This window comes from Tiliqua scincoides, chromosome 4 (assembly GCF_035046505.1).
Source record: "Tiliqua scincoides isolate rTilSci1 chromosome 4, rTilSci1.hap2, whole genome shotgun sequence".
Lineage (NCBI taxonomy): Eukaryota > Metazoa > Chordata > Lepidosauria > Squamata > Scincidae > Tiliqua > Tiliqua scincoides.
In genome coordinates, this window is record NC_089824.1 from 129,649,064 (window position 1) to 129,669,286 (window position 20,223).

Genomic DNA, 20,223 nt, shown 5'->3' on the forward strand with positions numbered 1-20,223 from the left:
GCAGGGCTCCCCGCAGCTGTGAAAGTAAAAGCGGAGTGCTCATGCCCCACCTCCGCTAAAGTGGAAGTGGAGCGTGATCGCTCCGCTTTCACTTTAACAGCTGCTAGGAGCCCTGCAGAAGGTTGCGCCGGGCTCTTCTCACCCCCGGGAGGCTGCAGGAGGCTTGGGTATGTGCACCCAAGTCCCTGCAGCCCCCTGAGCGATGTGACCCTGGGGATCGCGCCACTGCCTCCTCCCTGCCTCCAGGCTGCCCCCTTCTCTTAAGGGGGCAGAGGCCAGGGCCCCCAGGCTGGGGTGTCACAACGCCCCAGTCTGAAAAGCCCTGGATTATGGTATAATCCAGATCACAGAGCTTGGCTCTCGGGTCTTCCTTCTCCAGAGCCTCAATAAAGTACTCACAGGGGAAGGAGCAGGTTGTAAAACCAGTAGCACATTGGGTTTTGGTTGTTTGCATTTTAATTTGGGGATACATTAGTCTGATTTTAAAGTCCTTCCTTTTTGAATAAAAATGTGAAAACAAAACAGCTAACCTCTGTAGGATAACAGCAGAATTGCCATGAAATTTAATTCTCACTCTCTGGGAATCCTAATCAAAGCAAAGCAGCATTAATCTGTTTCTATGCTTTTCAGGCATGCCATGTTACTATTGAAGGCCAGCCCTCATCTTGTACTTCTCTTGCCATGCCGTTTCTGATTTGGATATTTCCAACATGGAATTGTCTGTATCAGAGGGACTTAAAACAAACAAAATGCCCCTCTGCTTTTCATGATAACTGGGTTTCTGAAACGAGATTGCTTCACATAGGCAACTTGAAATGAACTTTTTAACTTCAAAGAACCCAAACAGAGCCAAATTGCATGTTGTCTGCCCAAAGTATGCTTGCTGTTCTTGTCTCCTACATATCAAGCAGTGGTGGAGGTTGGGGGTCAGAACTGGAACCTTACCATGAGGGGACCCCTGTAGCTACTTCTTGCCTCTCACTCCCTTGCCCCAGAAAGATAGCTACCAATGTCACAAATGGCAGTTCTGTCCCAGAAAAAAAAAGCTGGGGGGGGGGGGAGGAAGGGCCACAGTCTGCTCCAAAAATAAAAGCACCAATTATGAAACCATGCATAATATGAAACTAAGGGTGCAATCCTATCTTGTGCTGGAACAGGCAAGCTAGGAGGCTTGCACAGTATCCAGTTCAGGATAGGTGCCCAGAGTGGCTCAGTCAGAAAGCCACTGCAGCCCCTGTGGGTCTCCTCAGAATTGTGCCACCTCCTGAGGTGGCACAAGTCAGAGGAAAGTGGATTGGTTTGAAGCCACTCCGCGCTGCTCGGGGAATGGTGTTGAGATCCGACATAACTGCCGGATCCCAGCCCCGGCTCCCGCTTCCCCCGCTCGCCCTCGGGACCGCCCTCCAACCACCCTCCCCCTGTGCCAGAACGCCTCCCTCCCGCCTCCTTCCCAAACACCCACACCCCTGCATCTGCCGAGCTCAGCTGACGCAACTTACTTGGCGGATGCTGTCACGGAGGCTGGATGCAGCCTCTGTGCTCCAGCCACCGCTGTGCACTGGCGCAGCTTCCTCCTGAGGAAGCGCAAACATGCTTTACGGCACATTTGCGACCTTGCGCCAGCCTAATGAGCAGTTAGGATTGCGCTGCACCTTGTTTAGTTAAACCATGGCTTGTTTTACTATCTGAGCCTCAGCATTCCCGCAAACTGTGGTTTATATGTATCTGACCACTTAGTATTTGAAACTGGTTTGCAAACTGTTTGTACTAACTCTGGTTTGACCTTCTATCTGAATTTACAAACCACTGACAAACCAGTTATGGCCACTGCTATACTTCAAGAGGCCACTTCACCATGGAAATGGGAAGGAACATTTGTACATAAATCTCTGAAAAGAATTGAGATGCATGGACAACTGCCAATTCTAGACCTCTAAACTCAGTAACCGAATTCAGATGTAATAAGAAACCATGGTTTACCTTTAGGGAACCTGTCTTCTCCTTTTTTTTGTCCATATCACAAATCCTGAGAAGTAACCTCTATGGAATAACCTCCATAAAGCCGACACTGTCTTGCCTCAATTTAAAATGAAACATAGGAAAAAAGGCTGCAATCCTAACCACACTTTCCTGAGAGTAAGCCCCATTGAACAAAGTAGGACTCACTTTCTGATTAGACCTGGTTAGGATTGTGCCCTAAACTTCTGTTCATTTTATTTGACATTGAGGACCCAATCCTATCCAACTTTCCAACACTGATAGAGCCATGCCAATGGGGCATGCTCTGTATCCCGCACTAGGGGACAATCATGGAGGCCTCCTCAAGATAAGGGAACATTTGTTCCCTTACCTTCCCTTACCCTTCCCTTGCTGAACATTTGTTCCCTTCCTCAGGGCTGCATTAGTATTGGGAAGTTGGATAGGATTGGGCCCTAAGATTCCTACTAGATTTTGAGTGAATAAACTATGTAAATAAACAAACTGTTTCAATAAAGAAGGTAATTTACATTATAAGTACATGTATAAATGATGGAGACTGCAAGTTGCTTTTGAAAAAGAAAATGGAATTGATTTCCAAAAGTTACTCTTATCAGATGTGTTTCTGAGCCTTTTAAAAATTGAGCATAAACCGATAAACATTAAGCTTGTCATAACTTATGAAATGCTCTGTATCCTTTCTTGCCTATTTCCTGCTAGCAATAAAGTGCAAAATCTGAAAATGCTGCATTAGAGCAAGAATACTAAAAGACCAGATCCGTTCTTTTTAAACAAGTCAACATATCACTTTGAAAGTACTACATGAAAATTAGATGCGCGCACACATGATCAAGGATGGAGATTGTTTGCCTTCATGTTTCTTTATCTTCTGGCCTTGTGCTTCTTTCATTGTCATCTTTTCTCTGTCATGGTACTGCAAAGGTTGCTGAATGCTGACACAAGAAACCTTTTGGGAATATGTCAGAATCGTTCTGCTTTAAGACTTGTAGCTACTCAAGCTTGGTTCATTTAAAGGTCACCGAGGCTTCCCTATTCAGTTAATATTGACCTGATCCTCTGTATTATGGCAATTATAGAACAAAAATCAGGAGTAGTTTGCTTAAGAAATAATTTGCTCTTCTTTCAAAACGATTAATAGCAGGGTGTGATGTAAGCGGGCTGTGATGTTCTTCCTGAGATTGCCTGGAATTTATGCTTCAAGATAAAATCGCAATCATGGAGAAGTGTTAGGCCCCCTTCTGATACTGGACCAGTATGCGTGGTACTTATGTGAACTGGCTGCAGCTCCATGTGACACAAACATGAGTTGCCATTACCATGTATGTCCCACCCCTCCCCTCATACATTGACACCACTGCTTACGTGTATATCATCACTTGAGTCATCGCACAGACTGTTGCTCTTGAATTCCAAAATTCTAAAATTAATACCTCTTTAGTTGAGTACCCCGTTACTAAAGCAGCAACTGTTACCCTGCACATGCCTGATCTTGTCTGATCTCGGAAGCTAAGCAGGGTCAGGCCTGGTTAGTACTTGGATGGGAGACTGCCTGGGAATACTGGGCGCTGTAGGCATATACCATAGTCTTTCGAGTCTGAAGGTTGCCAACCAACCAACCATTACTAAAACAATAGTAATGTTTTAACATTACTGGAGTAATTCAAAAATTAGTACCCTGGCAAGACACACAGGATTGGCAAACCGTTACCATATCACTCAGCGGTAGAGTGCATAACTTTTATGTGAGAGTTCCAGACTTAGTTCCAATCCTATGGGCTCTTAGCACCATCGCTGGGTGTTGCAAATGGGCCGTAAGGCACATCAGCAGCACTGGAGAGGAGGGGCCGCCAGTACTGGGCTAGGACCAGTTGGCGCTGAGCCTCAGCACTGTGTGAAGGGCTGGCTGGCACACCTGTAGCACCAACTGGTGGTATTTTTTGGTGTAGGGGAGAGACAGACAGTGGGCAGATTGGGGCAGGGGGAGGGCAGGGTGGGGGGAAGAACTAGCCCAGGAGGGTAGTGGAACTGGCGGATCTCTGTGTTGCCATATCCCTCCATATCAGGCCTGACACTGAGGCTCTCAATCCTGCATCAGCAAAACAGCACAGACATGAGAAGCCCCATTGCAGGGCCTGGGGCTTTCCCCGGGGGAAGGGGATGAAGGTCCCATTCCCCTGAGGAGACCTCTGTTGTTTCGGCGGTTCCGCAGGTTGCAGCAGTAGCCGTTTTGGTACCACTGCACCCAGCAGAGCGGCCGGGGATAGGATTGAGCTGTTATTTCCTGAAATATCCAGGTAAAAAAATGGGATCTCTGGTTTTGGGGTCGAGAAAGACCGATTGCTATGACCTTGGAGAGCTGATATCTGTCAGGGTACACAATACTGGACTAGATGGACAAATATTGTAACTCAGTGTAAGGAATCCCTGTACATCTTACTGTGGATGTGTGGGGCATTGAAGGCATCTGAGCTCTCAGTCAGTCTCTTAGCTGTACACATGCTTAAATGAGCTACGTTGTTCAATGATGTTGTTTTTTTTTTTAATTTCAGGGCTCACCGGGTGAACGTGGCCCAGCAGGCACTGCTGGACCAATTGGTTTACCGGGGCGCCCAGGGCCTCAGGGTCCTCCTGGACCTGCAGGAGAAAAGGGAGCTCCGGTGAGTAATTCTGAAGGCTGTTATATTACAGAAGTTATTACTTTTCATATCCAATAATGTTAGGTCTTCACACTCCAGTGCCTTTCTATTGCATATGTGCCCAGCATACGTGCCTGTACTCCCTTTCTATTTACAATGGAATATGGCTGAAATTTAATTAAACTGGATGACATTTTGGCACGCTTTATCAAATCCTAAAGCCTAGGAGGAGGGGTTAAACAAAGCTGATCATTACCAGTGCCTTGGTGGCTGCCTCTGCTGATAAAATATTTTGTCAAACCCTCGCTGTGATTTAAACTTGGTGGCCTAATGCTCTGTTTTACAAAGTGCTCTCATATTTCTCATTTTCTTATCAAATTTCATTACCAGTTATTCCTGCTTTCTCGGCTATCTTTTTGTTCAAGTGTAGCTTGTAAGTGAAAACCTGTGTGTGGACAAATGGAATCATACTGCAGATGTGGAGAAACAGCTGGAATAGCTTTTTAGCAAGCCAGCTGAATGTCAGATTGAAACAGTGATGCCTGTGCGCATTAACAATTTCTAAAAACAAATATAGTATATTGGATAGTAACCATTAAACTATGCATTTCTGATGTGTGACTATTTTCACTCGCTATCAAAAAAATCCAATATATCCTAGGTATTAAGAAACATCCAGGATTCAAAGAACTATCAAACAAGTTATGAGAATCAAGAATACTTTAGTCTGCAATTCTATACACACTTTTCTAGAAGTAACAGTCCAATCCTAACTAAGAGCCTAATCCTGACAGGCTCATGCCCACCTATTCCCAGCGTGCACTGTTGCAGACGTACAGTAAAGCATGCCTGTGGCATTTAGCGCCAGCCCACCACCGGAACTGGCCCAGCTCGAGCCTACATTGGTCCATCGCCAGTTGGAAGCCAGCTGGTCGCTGCCCATGGCTCCGGATGAGGGCTGGGCAGCAGAGAGGTGAGGGAGGCATGGGGGGAGGCATTCCAAGGCAGCTAGAGCAGGGAAAAGGCGGGTCAGGGAGAGGGAGTGGGGTGGGAGGTGGCGGGACTGGCGAAGCTTAGCTCTGCCGGATCCATAGCCTCACATTGGACTTCCTGACCCAATATGGGGTTGCTTAACTGGCGCAGAGTCAAGTTGCCCCATTGTGGGGTTTTTTACCTTAGGGGAAGAAGACAAGTGTCTCCTTCCTCTGAGGAAATGTTGGGAGCTGCCAGCGTCTGCCTGGCACACTTAGGATGCAGTGGCAGCCATTTTAGTGCTGCTGCAGCCCTGGGCACTGGGCAGCTCAGGATTGGGCTATAACTCCCCACACAGTGATGCAGTAACACCATCATGCTTCCTACTGTGATCTGTGAAGGAGTCAGCACTCTCCAATAGCAGTTGTGAAAATCATCCATGTTGGCTGTTGGAACTTATCTTGGGGCAAGAGAACAAATGTCCCTTTACCCTGAGAAGGCTTCTAGAGGCCCAAACCCTCCTGCAGGGTATAGCTATATCCACATTGGTGCCACTGCATTGCCTCATAGGGAGTTAAATAGGCTTGGGCTGTAATTTATGAAAGGCTGCTACAGAATTTCTCAATGGTGGCTATCTTTGAGGGCTATGAAAGGTGATTAAACAAATTTATAGAGAATAAATCCTTCAGTGCCTACCAATCATTATGGCTATGAGGATTGTCTAGGTTCAGAGGCTATGTGCCCCTGAATATCAGTTTCTAGGCCACAGAAGGGGATGGCTCTTTCTTTCATGTCAGCTCCCTTCCTACTTGTGAGCTCCCCAAGGCCATTTTGGGAAACAGGATGCTAGACTTGATGGACCTTTGACCTGATCCAGAAGGGTTTTCGGCCCAAGCTTTAAATATGTTTGCCCTGAAGTAACTCCCATTTTGTTCAGTGGAACTTACTCCCTTCCAAGCGTGTACAGCCTCTGACAGTGTGTGTGTGTGTGTGTGTGTGTGTGTGTGTGTGTGTGTGAGAGAGAGAGAGAGAGAGAGAGAGAGAGAGAGAGAGAGAGAGAGAGAGAATAATTATTAATACATTGACTCTATTTCATTAACAGTATGCATTTTGTCAACAAAGGTTGAAAAAATGTATTCATGAAATACATTAATCTGTTTTCTTTTCCTCTTTTGGAATATTTTTGTTTATTTTTTTTCTTTCTGTAATCTCTAACAAGTTATTGTATCTGTGTTTTCATTCCTCTTTTCCATCTATTATCTATAATGCATTTATCGTAAAAGCATATTGAAATCCTGAAATGCAGACAATGGTTCTGGTAACAAGTTAAGCTGTTTTGCAATGTAAAGCCTCAAGTTTTGTAATATATATGTATGAGTCTTTATCATGACTGAGCAAGCGACTAGGTGCGAAGTTCTTAGAAAACTTGAATGCTTTGACTCTGAATCTGCCAAAGTCGATCAGAGAGCACAGCATTCTAAAGGCTTAAAGTGGTCAAGTTCTGAAGTGAACCAGAAATAGTCCCACTACAGACAGTGAGCTGCAGCTTTGTAGCTCATGAGTTCAGTTTTGTCTCTTGTGGCCAATCAGAGAGAATATAAGTATATTGTCTGCCAAATGCATGTGAAGATGCCTACAATGGCAGAGCTACTGCCAGAGAACATTTAATTTGTCCTTTGCAGAACAAAGCAGTGCCATATATCCTGCTGAGGGAGTCCTTTCACTCTACAGAAGGCAACCGGGGAGGGGTGCAGAGGGATATCAGAAATTTCATGTGACTAGTGGAGATTTGGATAGAGAGTCAGGTGCAGGTCTAACTTCCAAGGGTGGTGAGCTGGAGTATTGTCAAAGCCTCAAGACAGTGCCACATGTCACCTAATAAAAGTCCAAGGGTAAGAGAATTCTAACTTTACCTGCCTCAACAATTCTACATTAAGGGGATCCACTTATGGTGCCTTGTTCAAGGCTCTCCAATATTCTGGAGCAAGCAGGGACTCCGTTTGCAGTGACGGCGCAAGTGATGTGAGTTGCACAGTTCACAGCCAAGTGGTATAGCCAGCTAGATTAACTGCATTTTGTCTACTTTGGGAGTGAGCAGCAAGCCTTGTACTGATCTTTATTTTTAACTTTTTGCTGGCTTTCTATTATGCACGGTGCCAGGATATTTACTTATCACAGTTCTGCATGAAAAATGCAGTTCCCAGCATAATAAAGTTAAATATTCTAGAATATTTCTTTCTTTCATGGATCTGTGATAATGGTTTGGAAAGCTGTTGCTATATTCAAGAAACTTTCTATGCCTCTGCACTGCACTTCTTGCTTGCCAGAATGGAAATCACAGATTTTCATTGATTCCTAGCTCTTAGATAGCACTTGAAGGAGGAGAAGGAAGTGGTTTGAGGAATACAGGCAGGAAGCAAGATGGTTTACGACATGGCGGGGGCTGTGTGTGTGTGATAGAAGAAGGCATGGTATAGTTGAAAGGAGATGAACCCGTGTGGAATTAAGTAACAAGGATGTAGAAGGTGGCAAGAAAGGTGACATATGCAGACTTCTGTTCAGAAAAACCAGAACATTAAAAGATATCCTATGAATTTTTTGTATTGCATGAAGGTGAATAATATCAATTAACACCTGTAATTTATCAGCCCATTCCTATGATCAGGCTATGCTGCCAGAACTAGTGATGTGGCAGTGCGGCCCGATCTACTGCAAGTGATGTAGCAAAATTAATGCCATATAGTGTGCAACCAGGCCGCTGCCGAAAACAGCACGTGGTGCCAGCCATATGGCAGATGCTTGCCTGGAGCCCCCAGCATGAGTAAATCAGCAACAGGGGTGGGCTGATGGCTGGGAGAGAGAGCAAGTTGGAGGACTGGGCACATAACTGGGCAGGGAGGGGGGAGGAACTGAGGGTGGGAAGGGGGCAGGAGGGGTGGATTCTGTGACAATGTCACACGCCGGATCTTATCCCCTGCATTTTAAACCTCCCTGCCCCATTTTTCTCTTTGAATATATGCCACCAAAATAGGTGGCTTATGTTCTGAGTATACTCATTGGAGATCAGGCAGGAGCTAAGTACAAAATAATTTCACTTAACCTCCTTCAGGCTGTATGATCACCACCACACCACCATAGGTTGTGGTGTGTCCCTTTTTGGCATGGCTTCATCGATGCTGGTGGTGCTGGTGATAGGACTGGAGCCTTAAGCTTGCTCTCTAAGGATAACCAATCAAAACAAACATGTTCTATGTACCACAGAGCAGCTAGTGTTACTAGGTGCTTCCACAACAGATAGAGAACCAAAGTTCGGCAAACATACAGTATGACTCACTGTAATTACCAGTGGAGTCTGAAACATGGAATACAGGCAGCCTCAGAAGAGTAGTCAACATTCCAGCAGGTTAAGCAGATCAGCATTAAGCAGGTCAAGGCACAGATGGGATGAAAAAGTGGATTGTGGGAGTTTTCCATTCAGACAGCCTTGACTTCAAAAGAAGGGATTCACTGTTGCAACCAAGATTACTTCTCTGTACAAGTCACACATGCACGGGACATGCCCCCATATAATGTTTAACAATCCACATATTGGAAAAGTGAGGGGGGGGGAGTTGCTATGGCCATCAGAAATGCATCAGCCCTCATGGAATAAAAGTTATTATTTACTTACTTTTTTCTTAATGCAATCATTATCTCATTCACACAATAAGTGTGAATTGTGAATAAAAATTGTGAATAATAATGTGATTAACCTCGTTAACAGATAAGGAGATATCTTCCTTGAGATCAGTCATTATGGTGCTAAGCTGATTTCAACTTTGACCTGGATTTTTGTCCAACGCTCAATTTGTTAGACGACCCTGACACTGGTGGATGCTGAGATGCTTGGTTGGTGCTTTTCCTATAGGGAGTTCGGTTCTGCATTGTTAAATATTCGCCTGTAATAGGATGAATAATATTTCATTATTTAAAACAGGGTGAAAAAGGTCCTCAAGGCCCAGCAGGACGTGATGGAGTGCAGGGGCCCGTTGGTCTTCCTGGTCCTGCCGGTCCAGCGGGTTCTCCTGGAGAAGATGGTGACAAGGTCAGTCCCTGTTGTCTGCAGTTATATTTGGTATACAAGAATAACCTAATTATCCACAGATTTTTTACCTGTGGTTTTATCTCAACACGATGACAAGGGAGGGCCCTTTAAATTAAAGGGGAAAAGTTATTTAACAATAGCCTTGTTAATGTGAGAGAGAGCAGCTGGCTGACGATCCATCAATCATTCTCTCTTCAGGCACTTAGAACAGCTTCACTCTGAGGCAAAGGATCCCTCCCTTCCCCCTGAGCATGTGAAAGAATGCTAAAGGCAGTGATTATCTCCTTCCCCCCCCCCCCCCCGATCTGCAGCTCCTGGTGAAGGGAGGGATTGCCGCCTCCATGTGAAGCCTTCCTAAGCGCCTAGAGAGAGACTGATTGTCTGTTTGATGCATTACAAAGATCAACAAGGCTGTTGATGGATGGATGTTTTTTAAATTGATTTGCTTTAATGCGATGTGAGTTCTGGGAAGGGAACCCTTTCAAATAACGAGACTCAAACTGTAGTTTCAAAACTTGGGACGTTATTATTACAGTGGGATTAATGAGAATCCCAGCTAGGAAAAAAGCATCTGAGAGAAGCCATTGAAAAAAAAATGTGGTTGATGGAGGAAGGTTTAAACATATTACTCCCACCTTTGCAGCAGTCTATTTCAGCCCCATGTTGGCAGCAAATACAGGCTGGAAATCCTATGTTTGCTGCTGAACAACTATTTCCTCTTATTGTTGTGCTACTTATCTGTTCTGTTATGCAGCGGAGAAGGAGCACATCTGGTTCTCCCCATTGATGGGCAGCTGGACAAGTTTCCAACTGTGTACAATCTCCAGGAATGGGAAAAAGTGCAAGAGAATGTAGCTCTGATTGGTCAGGAGAGCAAGAGGCCACTGAGGTGCTGGCTAGAGGTGCTAGCTTACTAGAAGGAGAAGAAACTGAGTGCTAGCATACCTCCTTTCCCTCCCCATTCGGAAATCACTGTGGCTTTACACAGGAGTCCCCTCTAGACCCCTTTCCCCTACTTGGGTGGGTCATAATATATTGTCTCATTCATACTGTCTTGTAAGGTCAACAGAAACTCTCTGACTTGGTTGCTTATAGTCTGAGTTGTGATATGTTGTGCACAGAAGCAAGAAGCCAACCTTCAATTGAGTGCAATTAGAGTCACTTTATATTGAAGGAGACATGGGTTAAACACCCCCCTCCCTGCAGTTTCCTTCATTTTAAATCCAATTAAAGTGGATTTCAACATGAGGCCATGTTGTGCTATGAGCTGTGGCAGTCAATACTTGTGCTAATCTGTTAGACCAAAGCATGATTGATTGATGCAAAATGGCCCCCCTCAGGCCTTCACCCATAAAACAGTTGTATAAGGTGATGAGAATAATATGGTGACATTTAAAGATTCTTCAATATTGACCACAGTTCAATGAAAAACAGGCCCTTTGACAGGAGAAACTTAACAACATGTGTTTTTTTTTTTCTTCTATTACAGGGTGAAATTGGAGAACCGGGTCAGAAAGGGAGTAAAGGTGACAAGGGAGAAAATGTGAGTGCCCCCCCCCCCACACCTTTACTGCCTTTATGGTGTTGCTTTTTTTCTTATTTCTTGGGAATGAATGAATAAAAACATGTATCAAAAGCCAGTATGATGACCAAACAGAGCCCTGTGTTCTACAAAGGAATTCACATTTTTCAAACCAATGAAAGCCAAGGAATAGTTTTAGTGTCACTATACAATAGCTCTCCTACTTAAGAATGTACAAACAAGATGCTTTGGGAAGAAAGTTGGGATATAAATAAATAAGTGAATGAATGAATAAATAAATAAATAAATAAATAATCAAGATGCAAATGTGGCTGTACTAGGCTGCCATCACCAGAAGTATCGCAAGATCACAAGTATTGTGAGAGACTCTGAAGGACTGATTGTCAGATTTGCTCTTATAAAGATAAGCAGAGGTATCCCAGTTAATTAATGGACAGTTCACTCATTTGATCACAGAGTGAGGCTCTCTGCCTTTAAGAGCATGATGCTGCACTTAAGAACAAGGCAGCTTGAAAATAGACACCTGCAGCCTAACCTGTTCTTAACCCATTTCTGCTAAGCTCACAGGTGTACACATTTGATCCCATTGTGTATATGCAACTTTGGGCAGAAATGGCTTAAGTAGGGGAAGCTTTTGTACCTTTACATGTGGCATTATTAGATGTTTAAATTACTGATTTTCTGTGTTCTCAGAGACTGGCATTGTCCTTGAGACAGTGATTTGAAAGTTACATCATCTAGTAGCAAGGGATTCCCCATTATGAGAAATGTGGGCATTTTGGGGGCCTGGGTCCAGTATATATTTGATTAACTGCCTCTTCCAATGCAGGCCTGCCTGAGCCCTCAGACCATTCTTAGAGGCCTCACTCCAGGCTGGCTTCTGACGTCAGCATAGTTGTGCACTACTTGGGACCCAATACCTCAGAAATACCCGTGTCTGCTCCCCAAGACCACCTTTATGTGCACAGCGTTTGTATGGTGGTGGTGGAGTGACTCTCTCAGGCCTACCCTGTTGAGAGAGGTTCAGTATTGAGCATTTTGCCAAGAAGATCCTCAAGAAAATGTCCGCCACAAACTCTCTCTTAACCGGGTGAGCCTGAGAGAGGCCTAGAGGTGTCCTCTGAAGTAGGGTTGGTGCCTGCAGTTGAGAGGGCTCCTCCTCCTCCAGACTTGGGTGTTTCTCCCCAAAGAGGCTTATTTGTCTTCCTCCCTTTTGACTTTCTGAAGAAAATGACTTTTTCCAATCCAGAAGGTGTGAAATGGTTACCCTTCTGTCTGTCCTCCTCCTTCTGAAAGTACGTGTGGTTGATTTGTTCCTATTTTTTATTCATTCTTAAAAGAAACAGAAGTAAACCTTGCTGCTTTGTGTCTTTATGCTGTGCTAAAGTTTGCGATATATTTGATGACTGATTCATTGCTCAGTTATTTTTGTACTGCTTTGTTTTTGTCAGTCATCTCTTGAGTACATTAGTCTTAGAAAGGTGAGATAAACAGGTCTTGAATAAAATAAAGATAATAAAATAACACTCAGAAAAGAGATGGAGCTTTGCACTGTGGAACATCTCTGCCTTTCACAAGTTTTGAAAACAATTTTCCATCCCTTGTGAAGTAAATTATCAGAAGGCCCCTTATCATGTCTTGAGGGAAGCTTGATAGAATTACTCAGGTCAGGTACCCCTTCCTGTTAAATACCTCCACCTAGCATCAGACTGCCATTCCGGGCTCCTGGTGTTTGGATTTGAAAAACAAGAGGGGAATTGAACAGGAGAGGAAGTGCCACGGAGAGGAAAACAATCTGTTAGAGTGCCTTTCCTCCCCACTTCCTCCTCTGCTTCAGTTCCATTTAATTCAGAGAATTAGGGGAAGCAAAGCAGTGGAGGTGAAGGCAGATAGAGGTGGATTATCTCCCTTATCCAAGGTTTCTTAAACTGTGGGTCTGGATGCACTTAGTGGGTTGCAACCCATTGTTTGGAGGGTCCAGGGTTGGCCTCCCACCCACCTTTGTGTCCGGTTGGCTCCAAATTGAAGCCCTCGGATGGAATTGGAGGCTACACTGGGCCTGCTCAGGCCTCCAGAAGCAACTGAAGTCACTTCCGGTTTACTTTTGGGTTCGTGAAAGTGACTTCCAGAAGCCTGCTGTAACCCTGCGGCGGAGAAGGACATGGGTCATGGCAGGGGAAGTTTAGAACTCCTCCCTTACCGTCTCCCTTAGCCTCATGGGTCACCCAGCCCTGCCTCTGACTTTAGACTTTTTTATTCTGCCTGGCTTTTAATTATGTCTTTCCAGTTAATTTTACAACTGTGTTGTTGTTGTTTTTTTACGTATCCTTGTATTATCTTTGTTGATTGCTTTATTGTTTTTTTTGCATTGTTTTATTTTCTTATGTAAGAGCCCAATCCTGAGCTAAGCGCGCTGGCTTACCATTGGGCTTACCCCGGCTTATCACCGGGCTTACTTACTGGTGCTGGGCTAGCACTGGGCGGGTGCCCGGCCTATGCCGCTCGGCGGTTGCACAGACTGCTGAGCAGAGGAGAGTAAAGCGGGGGCGGGGGGAGGCAAGAAGGGGGCGTTCTGGGGAGGGGGGAGGCGGGCAGAGGGCAGGGAGAGGGCGGGGAGGAGGCGTGACGGGGAAGCGGGAGGTGGCGAGAGGGCGGAGGAGGTGTGCTGGGGGAAGGGAGAGAAGAGGGAGGGATGCGGGACCGGTGGAGCAACGCTCCTTGGGATCCTGAGCTCCCGCGTCAGGTTCGGAGCCTTACACGAAGGCGCTTACCTCACCGCTGGCCAAGGTTGGCGGTGAATTGAATAGCCCCATTGCAGGGCTGCTCCCTTTACCCAGGGGAAAGGGACGAAAGTCCCCTTATCCCGAGGTGCTGCCTGCAGCTGCTGTGGGCACGCAGGATGCGGCAGCAGCCATTTTCAGTGCTGTCGCAGCTGCATGCTCCGGGAGCTCAGGACTGGACTCTAAGTCAGCTTGAGCTCTCACAAGAGGGAAAAAGATGGGATAGAAGTTCTTCCAGTCATGAATGAATGAATAGCTTCTTTTTTCTGAAATTCCACTTAGTGCGTGTCTGCATGAATACTTGCAGACATTTCCCATATATACCGTAGTTGGTTGACAAACCTCATATTTTGGACATTATTTTCACATACACACATGCTTGGCTTCCTTTTATTTGCTTTTGGGGACACAATTACAGTACTGTTTTCATTCTAATTCATTCAGTAATCTCTTTGTATCAACACATATCAGGTTTTTACCTGATTAAAAAGGCACTCTGCTGAGATAAATGCAGGTCTTAATTTCATTTTATGTGACTCAGAACAAGCAGGCCTGAGGCATTTCTTTTTCTTTCTTTTTCCTTTTTTTCTTTTTTGGGGGAAAGTGTATAGTTTATAACTGAAAATCTCTTCTGAGGAAAAACTATTCAGGCTTGCTTGGAATGTAAAGACAGGTTTTTGAGCATCATTTTGAATTCCGTTTTATTTATATGTCAAGGCATAACCAACTGTGAAAACTAGGTTTATCATTAATAGTTATTGTAAGCTGAATTAAGTTCTTCATTTTGTGAGACTGTAGCTCTGAAGTACAACAGCTGCTTTGTATGTAGATTTAACCTGACATCTCCAGGTAGGTCTGGGAATTTCCCCGCTTGAAATTCACACATTCTAGTGTGAATGGAATTGACCTGGGTAGGCCAGTGATCTGATTCTGTATGGGACAATTTCTTATGGGGCAGCCCAGTCTCAATGTGTGCTAAAACAGGTAAGCCAAGTGGCCTGCATTATATCCAGAGCAGATTAGGAGGTGGCTGCCATGCAACTCAGTACCGGGATGTTTATCCCCTTACCCCGAGTAATGCTCCAGCCACCTTATGGGGTTGCTCAGGTTTGTGCCAGTGAAAACGCTGGCGGAAATCCGAGCAGCCTGGTGTAATGCTGGGCTGACTGGGAGGGGGGTTAGGATCCACCCTAAGTCACCAGCCTTTCGCAGGCCCAGTCTACCCACTGGCCCACCCTCACCACATCACGCCCTTGATCTGACCTCTTGCCACTCTCTCCAACCCCCTGCACCAGCCACCTTCAGTTGGCATGAACCTACCCTTGTCTGGCTGTGATCTGGTGTGTGGAGGCGGGCTCACAACCTTGCATCAGCCCAACCTCCATCAGAATGGTCATGAATGGGCTTTATGGCATGTTCACAACACTCCCAGGCCAGCACAAAGGACTTGCGCTGGCCTCTAAAAGGTTGGATTTTTTTTTAAATTATTTTTTTCCCTTTTTGTTAAGCAATTCATAAGCACCTATAGATGTTATATTCCCTTTTTTTTGTTTTTGTTCTGTTTATGTAAAACAATAAAATTTAAGAAAAAAAAGGTGGGATTGCAGTCTAGGCATATAGCTGTATAAGCATTACTATTAATTCAAAAGAAGGGCTGACCATCCATGAGGCCAAGAGAAGCAGTTGCCTCAGGCTGCAGATTGATGGGGGGCACTCCTCTCTGTCCACCTGCTTGTCCCCACTGCTCTTCCTTCCCTGGAATTTCACAAAAAGGGGCATGGATGTGATCATCTTCCCTTGTGTTCCTGGGACACTTTTTACGATCAGGCCAGAGTTACACCATATGATATAGTTGTACACATTCAATATGGAGGTCAGCATAGCACTCCTAAGAACAAACTGTAGTTTAATGGGAGGAAATACTCTTGTACAAAGAAGCATTTATTTTGGAGACGGATAGTGGAAGTATCATTGGTTTTTCTCTGTATAAATCTCAGAAAGGTCTGGTGTATTTTTAGTTACTGGAAGGCCAGGACTCATCCTGATTCGTGTTTGAATGGAAATCCACTTTTAAATATCCTGAAATACTGCAAACATAATTACCTTTGATAAATGTCAGTTTCAAATGTATTGTAGACAAGCAACTCAGAGTCTTTCAGCAATGAACAAATAATGCTTGGCTGCCCTGAATATAAAAGACCTTTGAGGAATTGTACCATCTCTCCAAAGAAATTGGGGAGGGGGGTGATGTTTATTAGATCTGAATAATGCAACAACCCCTTCTGTGAGTCTCCTGTGCATCGGACTTCAGAAGCTAGCATTGCCTGCTTTTCTTTCTACAGGGTCCTCCTGGACCACCAGGTCTTCAAGGTCCTGTTGGTGCCCCTGGTATCGCTGTGAGTATCCTTCCTGTTATGTATAATGAATGACTGCTTTTCCTGAGCTCTTCTTAGTTATACCAAAACTTCAGGCATAATTCTGTAGCTTGAGAAGGTTTCAGATCCCATCCTCACGGTGTCTGTGCCCCGTGCTTACTGTAGGCTTGGGTTAGTGCTTGGCTGCTTCAGTATTACACAAGCATAACAATTCAAAGGAACAAACAGCAGCACAACACTGAGGCTTCAGCACAATTAATTCCAGTCTTTAGTATTGATTACATGGGGGAGCAGGGCTGGCATATCCAAAGGCTGATTCACTTGTTTACTTTGATTCTCGATTACTCATCACTTCACAGGTCGGTTGAGTCCAGGGTAAATGTGATGCGCTGGAAGTGACATTGGGTGATTTGAATGTTCCGCCTCTGGTGTTAGATTGATTGATGACTCTTTTAAACATGCAGTCTGTACCTTGAAGCTCTTTGCATCATGTGATGGATGATAATGTATGAACCAGCCCTGCCTAATGATTGCTGTGGATATTTGTGAGATTATATCCAGCATTGAAGGGTCTTCCTGCTCAGGTTTAGAAGCATCAGTGGCCATCTTAGCATGTTCATGTGAGGAATTGATGTCCAATGAATGCATACATTCAGAACGCTAAATCACTAGGAAGAGCTCCAATTGTTGAAGTTGAAGGTCTCCCTTTTTGGTCACTGGAAGTTAGGAGATTGTTATACTTGCCTCTGGTTCTTCCAGCCTCATCCCAGTGCCTCGGTAACTCAGTATAGAAGTTGGGGTGGATTTTTAAGCATCACCCTGTTCTTCCTTTGCTCCCCATGTCTGCTTCTCCAGTTCTCCCATTTGACCCTGCAGGTACCTTAGCCTGCTACCAAATGCCTTGCCTCTTCATTAGTGCTTTCCTCCTTCAATTTAAATGCACAATAAGCAATACATTCCTCCTGGCTTTCACCAGTGAGAATCTAGGCTCTAACTATTGTTGCCTTGGCAACATGGCTGCCAGAGTGGCCTGTCTTGCAAGCCACAAGATCCATGGAGCTTTGGAGGCTGATTGCCTCCATAGCTCCCTGTCGGTGATGATGATGATGATGATGATAGGTATTTATATACCGCCTTTCTTGGTCTTTCTTCAAGACTTTATTCAAGGCGGTTTACATAGGCAGGCTTTTATTTAAATCCCTTATTAAATAGGGATTTTTACAATTTGGGATTTTTACAATTTGAAAGAAGGTTCTTTCTTTCAAGAACCACTACATTCAAGGTGTTTCGTTCCGATCTGGCTTCACATTCTGGCCTCCATCCTCCCACGCTCAGAGTACCCACAATTTGAAGGTACCCCTTTTGTGGGCTTTCCAGTGTTTTTTGTTTAGTTGACTTATGTCAAACTGAAAATGGGACATTGTTCTTTGGATATGCCCTTCACTTACAGCCTTTACGTGTCAGTTTCTGAGAAAAGTAAACACTACTTTTGCAAGGGTGTTCCAATTTCCAACATAGCACTAATTTTGATAAACAATTGCTTTTTCCCAGTACTCAAACCAGAATATTTCATCATGGGGAAAAATCTGAATTTTTGTTGTTGTTGCACCCAGCAGATACATTGGTTATGATTTTGCTGTGCAGACGGTGGTCTGGTGAACAGAACTTGTGACATTACTTTGACAAGCAACCAGACTCCTACACTACTTAATGACCTTTTAAAAACTGTCTATTTCATGGACTAGTAACTTTTATGAAGTCATTTGCAAAACTGGAATAAAGGTTGCAATCCTCCATGCAATTAGGCTGTTTAAATCTGGTTGAAATCAATGGCATTGAGGCAGCTTAATTGCATACAGGATTGTGGCCAAAACTGGTGTGGGTGTGGTGTGGGTGGAGTTTGCTTTTTCATAATTGTCTGGACAGGCCTTTATTCAGAACTAACATAGTTAGGTAGAATGTCCAACATAGTTCAAATGTTAGGATGTGTATTGTTCTCTTAGCATAATTTCACTGAATTAGAATTAACTAGCATTTTCCTGCTCTTAGGCACAGTAGCTGCTCTGATCAATAGAGTACATAACAAAATCTTATTTGTGACTTTACTATGACTCGACCACTTACTTTAATTGTGTTTGGAGAACACACATCCAAGTTCACTGTAATTATTGAATGAATCAGAATATGTTCTTACAGCCTAGCTCTCTTTTTATAGTACAAAATCCACTCCTAACTGAAGTAGGTAGAACTACATTTCATTAATGCCAGAGCTATGTAATTTAAGATCAGAACACAAGTGACATTAGTAGAGTTTCTAAGGCATCCATCAATCTGGACTCAGGCTTTTTTTTTTTTTTTTTTTTTTTAAATTGACTATATGATGTATTGATAATTGTGTCGGTTTTAATCTATTAGGGGGGTGATGGAGAGTCTGGGCCAAGGGGACAGCAAGGAATGTTTGGCCAGAAAGGTGACGAAGGTCCACGAGGCTTCCCTGGTCCTCCAGGACCTATTGGACTGCAGGTAAGCTTTGTTATTTTCTGTCTTTTCCTCCTTCCCCCCCCCCCCCGATCAAGCCTTCCTCACAAAGTAAATGGAATATCTTATTTCTATTTATATCATTTAAAATAATCAGTTTTTAATAATTAAGCTTACATAACAACAGCCAAAGGTGTGTAAGAAAGAATATTTACCATATAAATAACATGTCAGATTGTTAGTGTTTTTATTTCATAATTCTTATAAACAACCCTGCAAAGTAGTTTAATATTATCCCCATAATGAAGATGAATGGCTAAGGTTCAGTGATCATGGCTAGACTCAGGCTCCCTGGTAGGTTCATAAGAAATGAATTTGACTTGCTTTGCAATCAAAATGATCAGGAAGGTTGGAACATCTTCCTTACAGAGACACTTGTCCCTTACAGGACACTTCAGTTTAGCAAAAAGATTATTGGTGAAGGAGATATGATAGAAGTTTATAAAAACATGAACACTGTTGAGGGAATAAATATATTTTATTTTTCTTCACTCACTAGGACTCATACATTTGTCTGGTAATAAATTCAGGACAGAGAGAAGAAAATACTTTTTCATGCAGCAAACAATCAACCTGTGAAATTCACTGCCACAAAATGTGGTGTGGTAAACAGCCAAGATTACCTTAAACGGAGATTGTAAAAACCATGAGGTCTATCAAGAACTGAAGTGTTAGCTAAATAGAATCTCCATGTTCAGGGGCTGTATTCCTTGGAATGCCAGGTGGTAGGGATGAAAAATAAAGGAGAGCTGTAGCCTTCACGACATCCTTGTGGCCTTTTCAGAGGCATCTGGCTGGCCAATGTGGAATCCAATTCTACTTAACTCCTCACCCAGCAAGGCAGCCTCACTGCTGTGGTACCTTCTGTATCCCATGGGGGAGTGTCTGCCTTTGGAAGCCTCTTTAGCCCTGGTTGCTGGATCTACTTGAACCTTGATCCAGGCATCTGGCCTGGATGCCTTTAAAAGGGGATTGGACAAGTTTCTGGAGGAAAAATCCATTACGGGGTACAAGCCATGATGTGTATGCAACCTCCTGATTTTAGAAATGGGCTATGTCAGAATGCCAGATGCAAGGGAGGGCACCAGGATGAGGTCTCTTGTTATCTGGTATGCTCCCTGGGGCATTTGGTGGGCCACTGTGAGATACAGGAAGCTGGACTAGATGGGCCTATGGCCTGATCCAGTGGGGCTGTTCTTATGTTCTTATGTAACCTTCTCCAACTCTATAGTGTACCCTTACCCCATGTAGCAGCCAGTGGGTCCCAATGGGTCTTCTTGGATCTGTTCCTGCTATT

The 20,223-nt window shown here is 44.2% G+C and overlaps 1 protein-coding gene across 1 annotated transcript in view; it reads left to right on the forward strand.

Moving 5' to 3' along the window:
- COL11A1 (collagen type XI alpha 1 chain) overlaps nt 1-20,223 on the forward strand; it is a 284,888-nt gene that overhangs the window by 206,576 nt on the left and 58,089 nt on the right. The window contains exons 42-46 of the mRNA XM_066624556.1: nt 4,548-4,655; nt 9,583-9,690; nt 11,180-11,233; nt 16,356-16,409; nt 18,804-18,911. Of these exons, the coding sequence (XP_066480653.1) occupies nt 4,548-4,655; nt 9,583-9,690; nt 11,180-11,233; nt 16,356-16,409; nt 18,804-18,911 (432 nt within the window). The remainder of the gene's footprint in view (nt 1-4,547; nt 4,656-9,582; nt 9,691-11,179; nt 11,234-16,355; nt 16,410-18,803; nt 18,912-20,223) is intronic.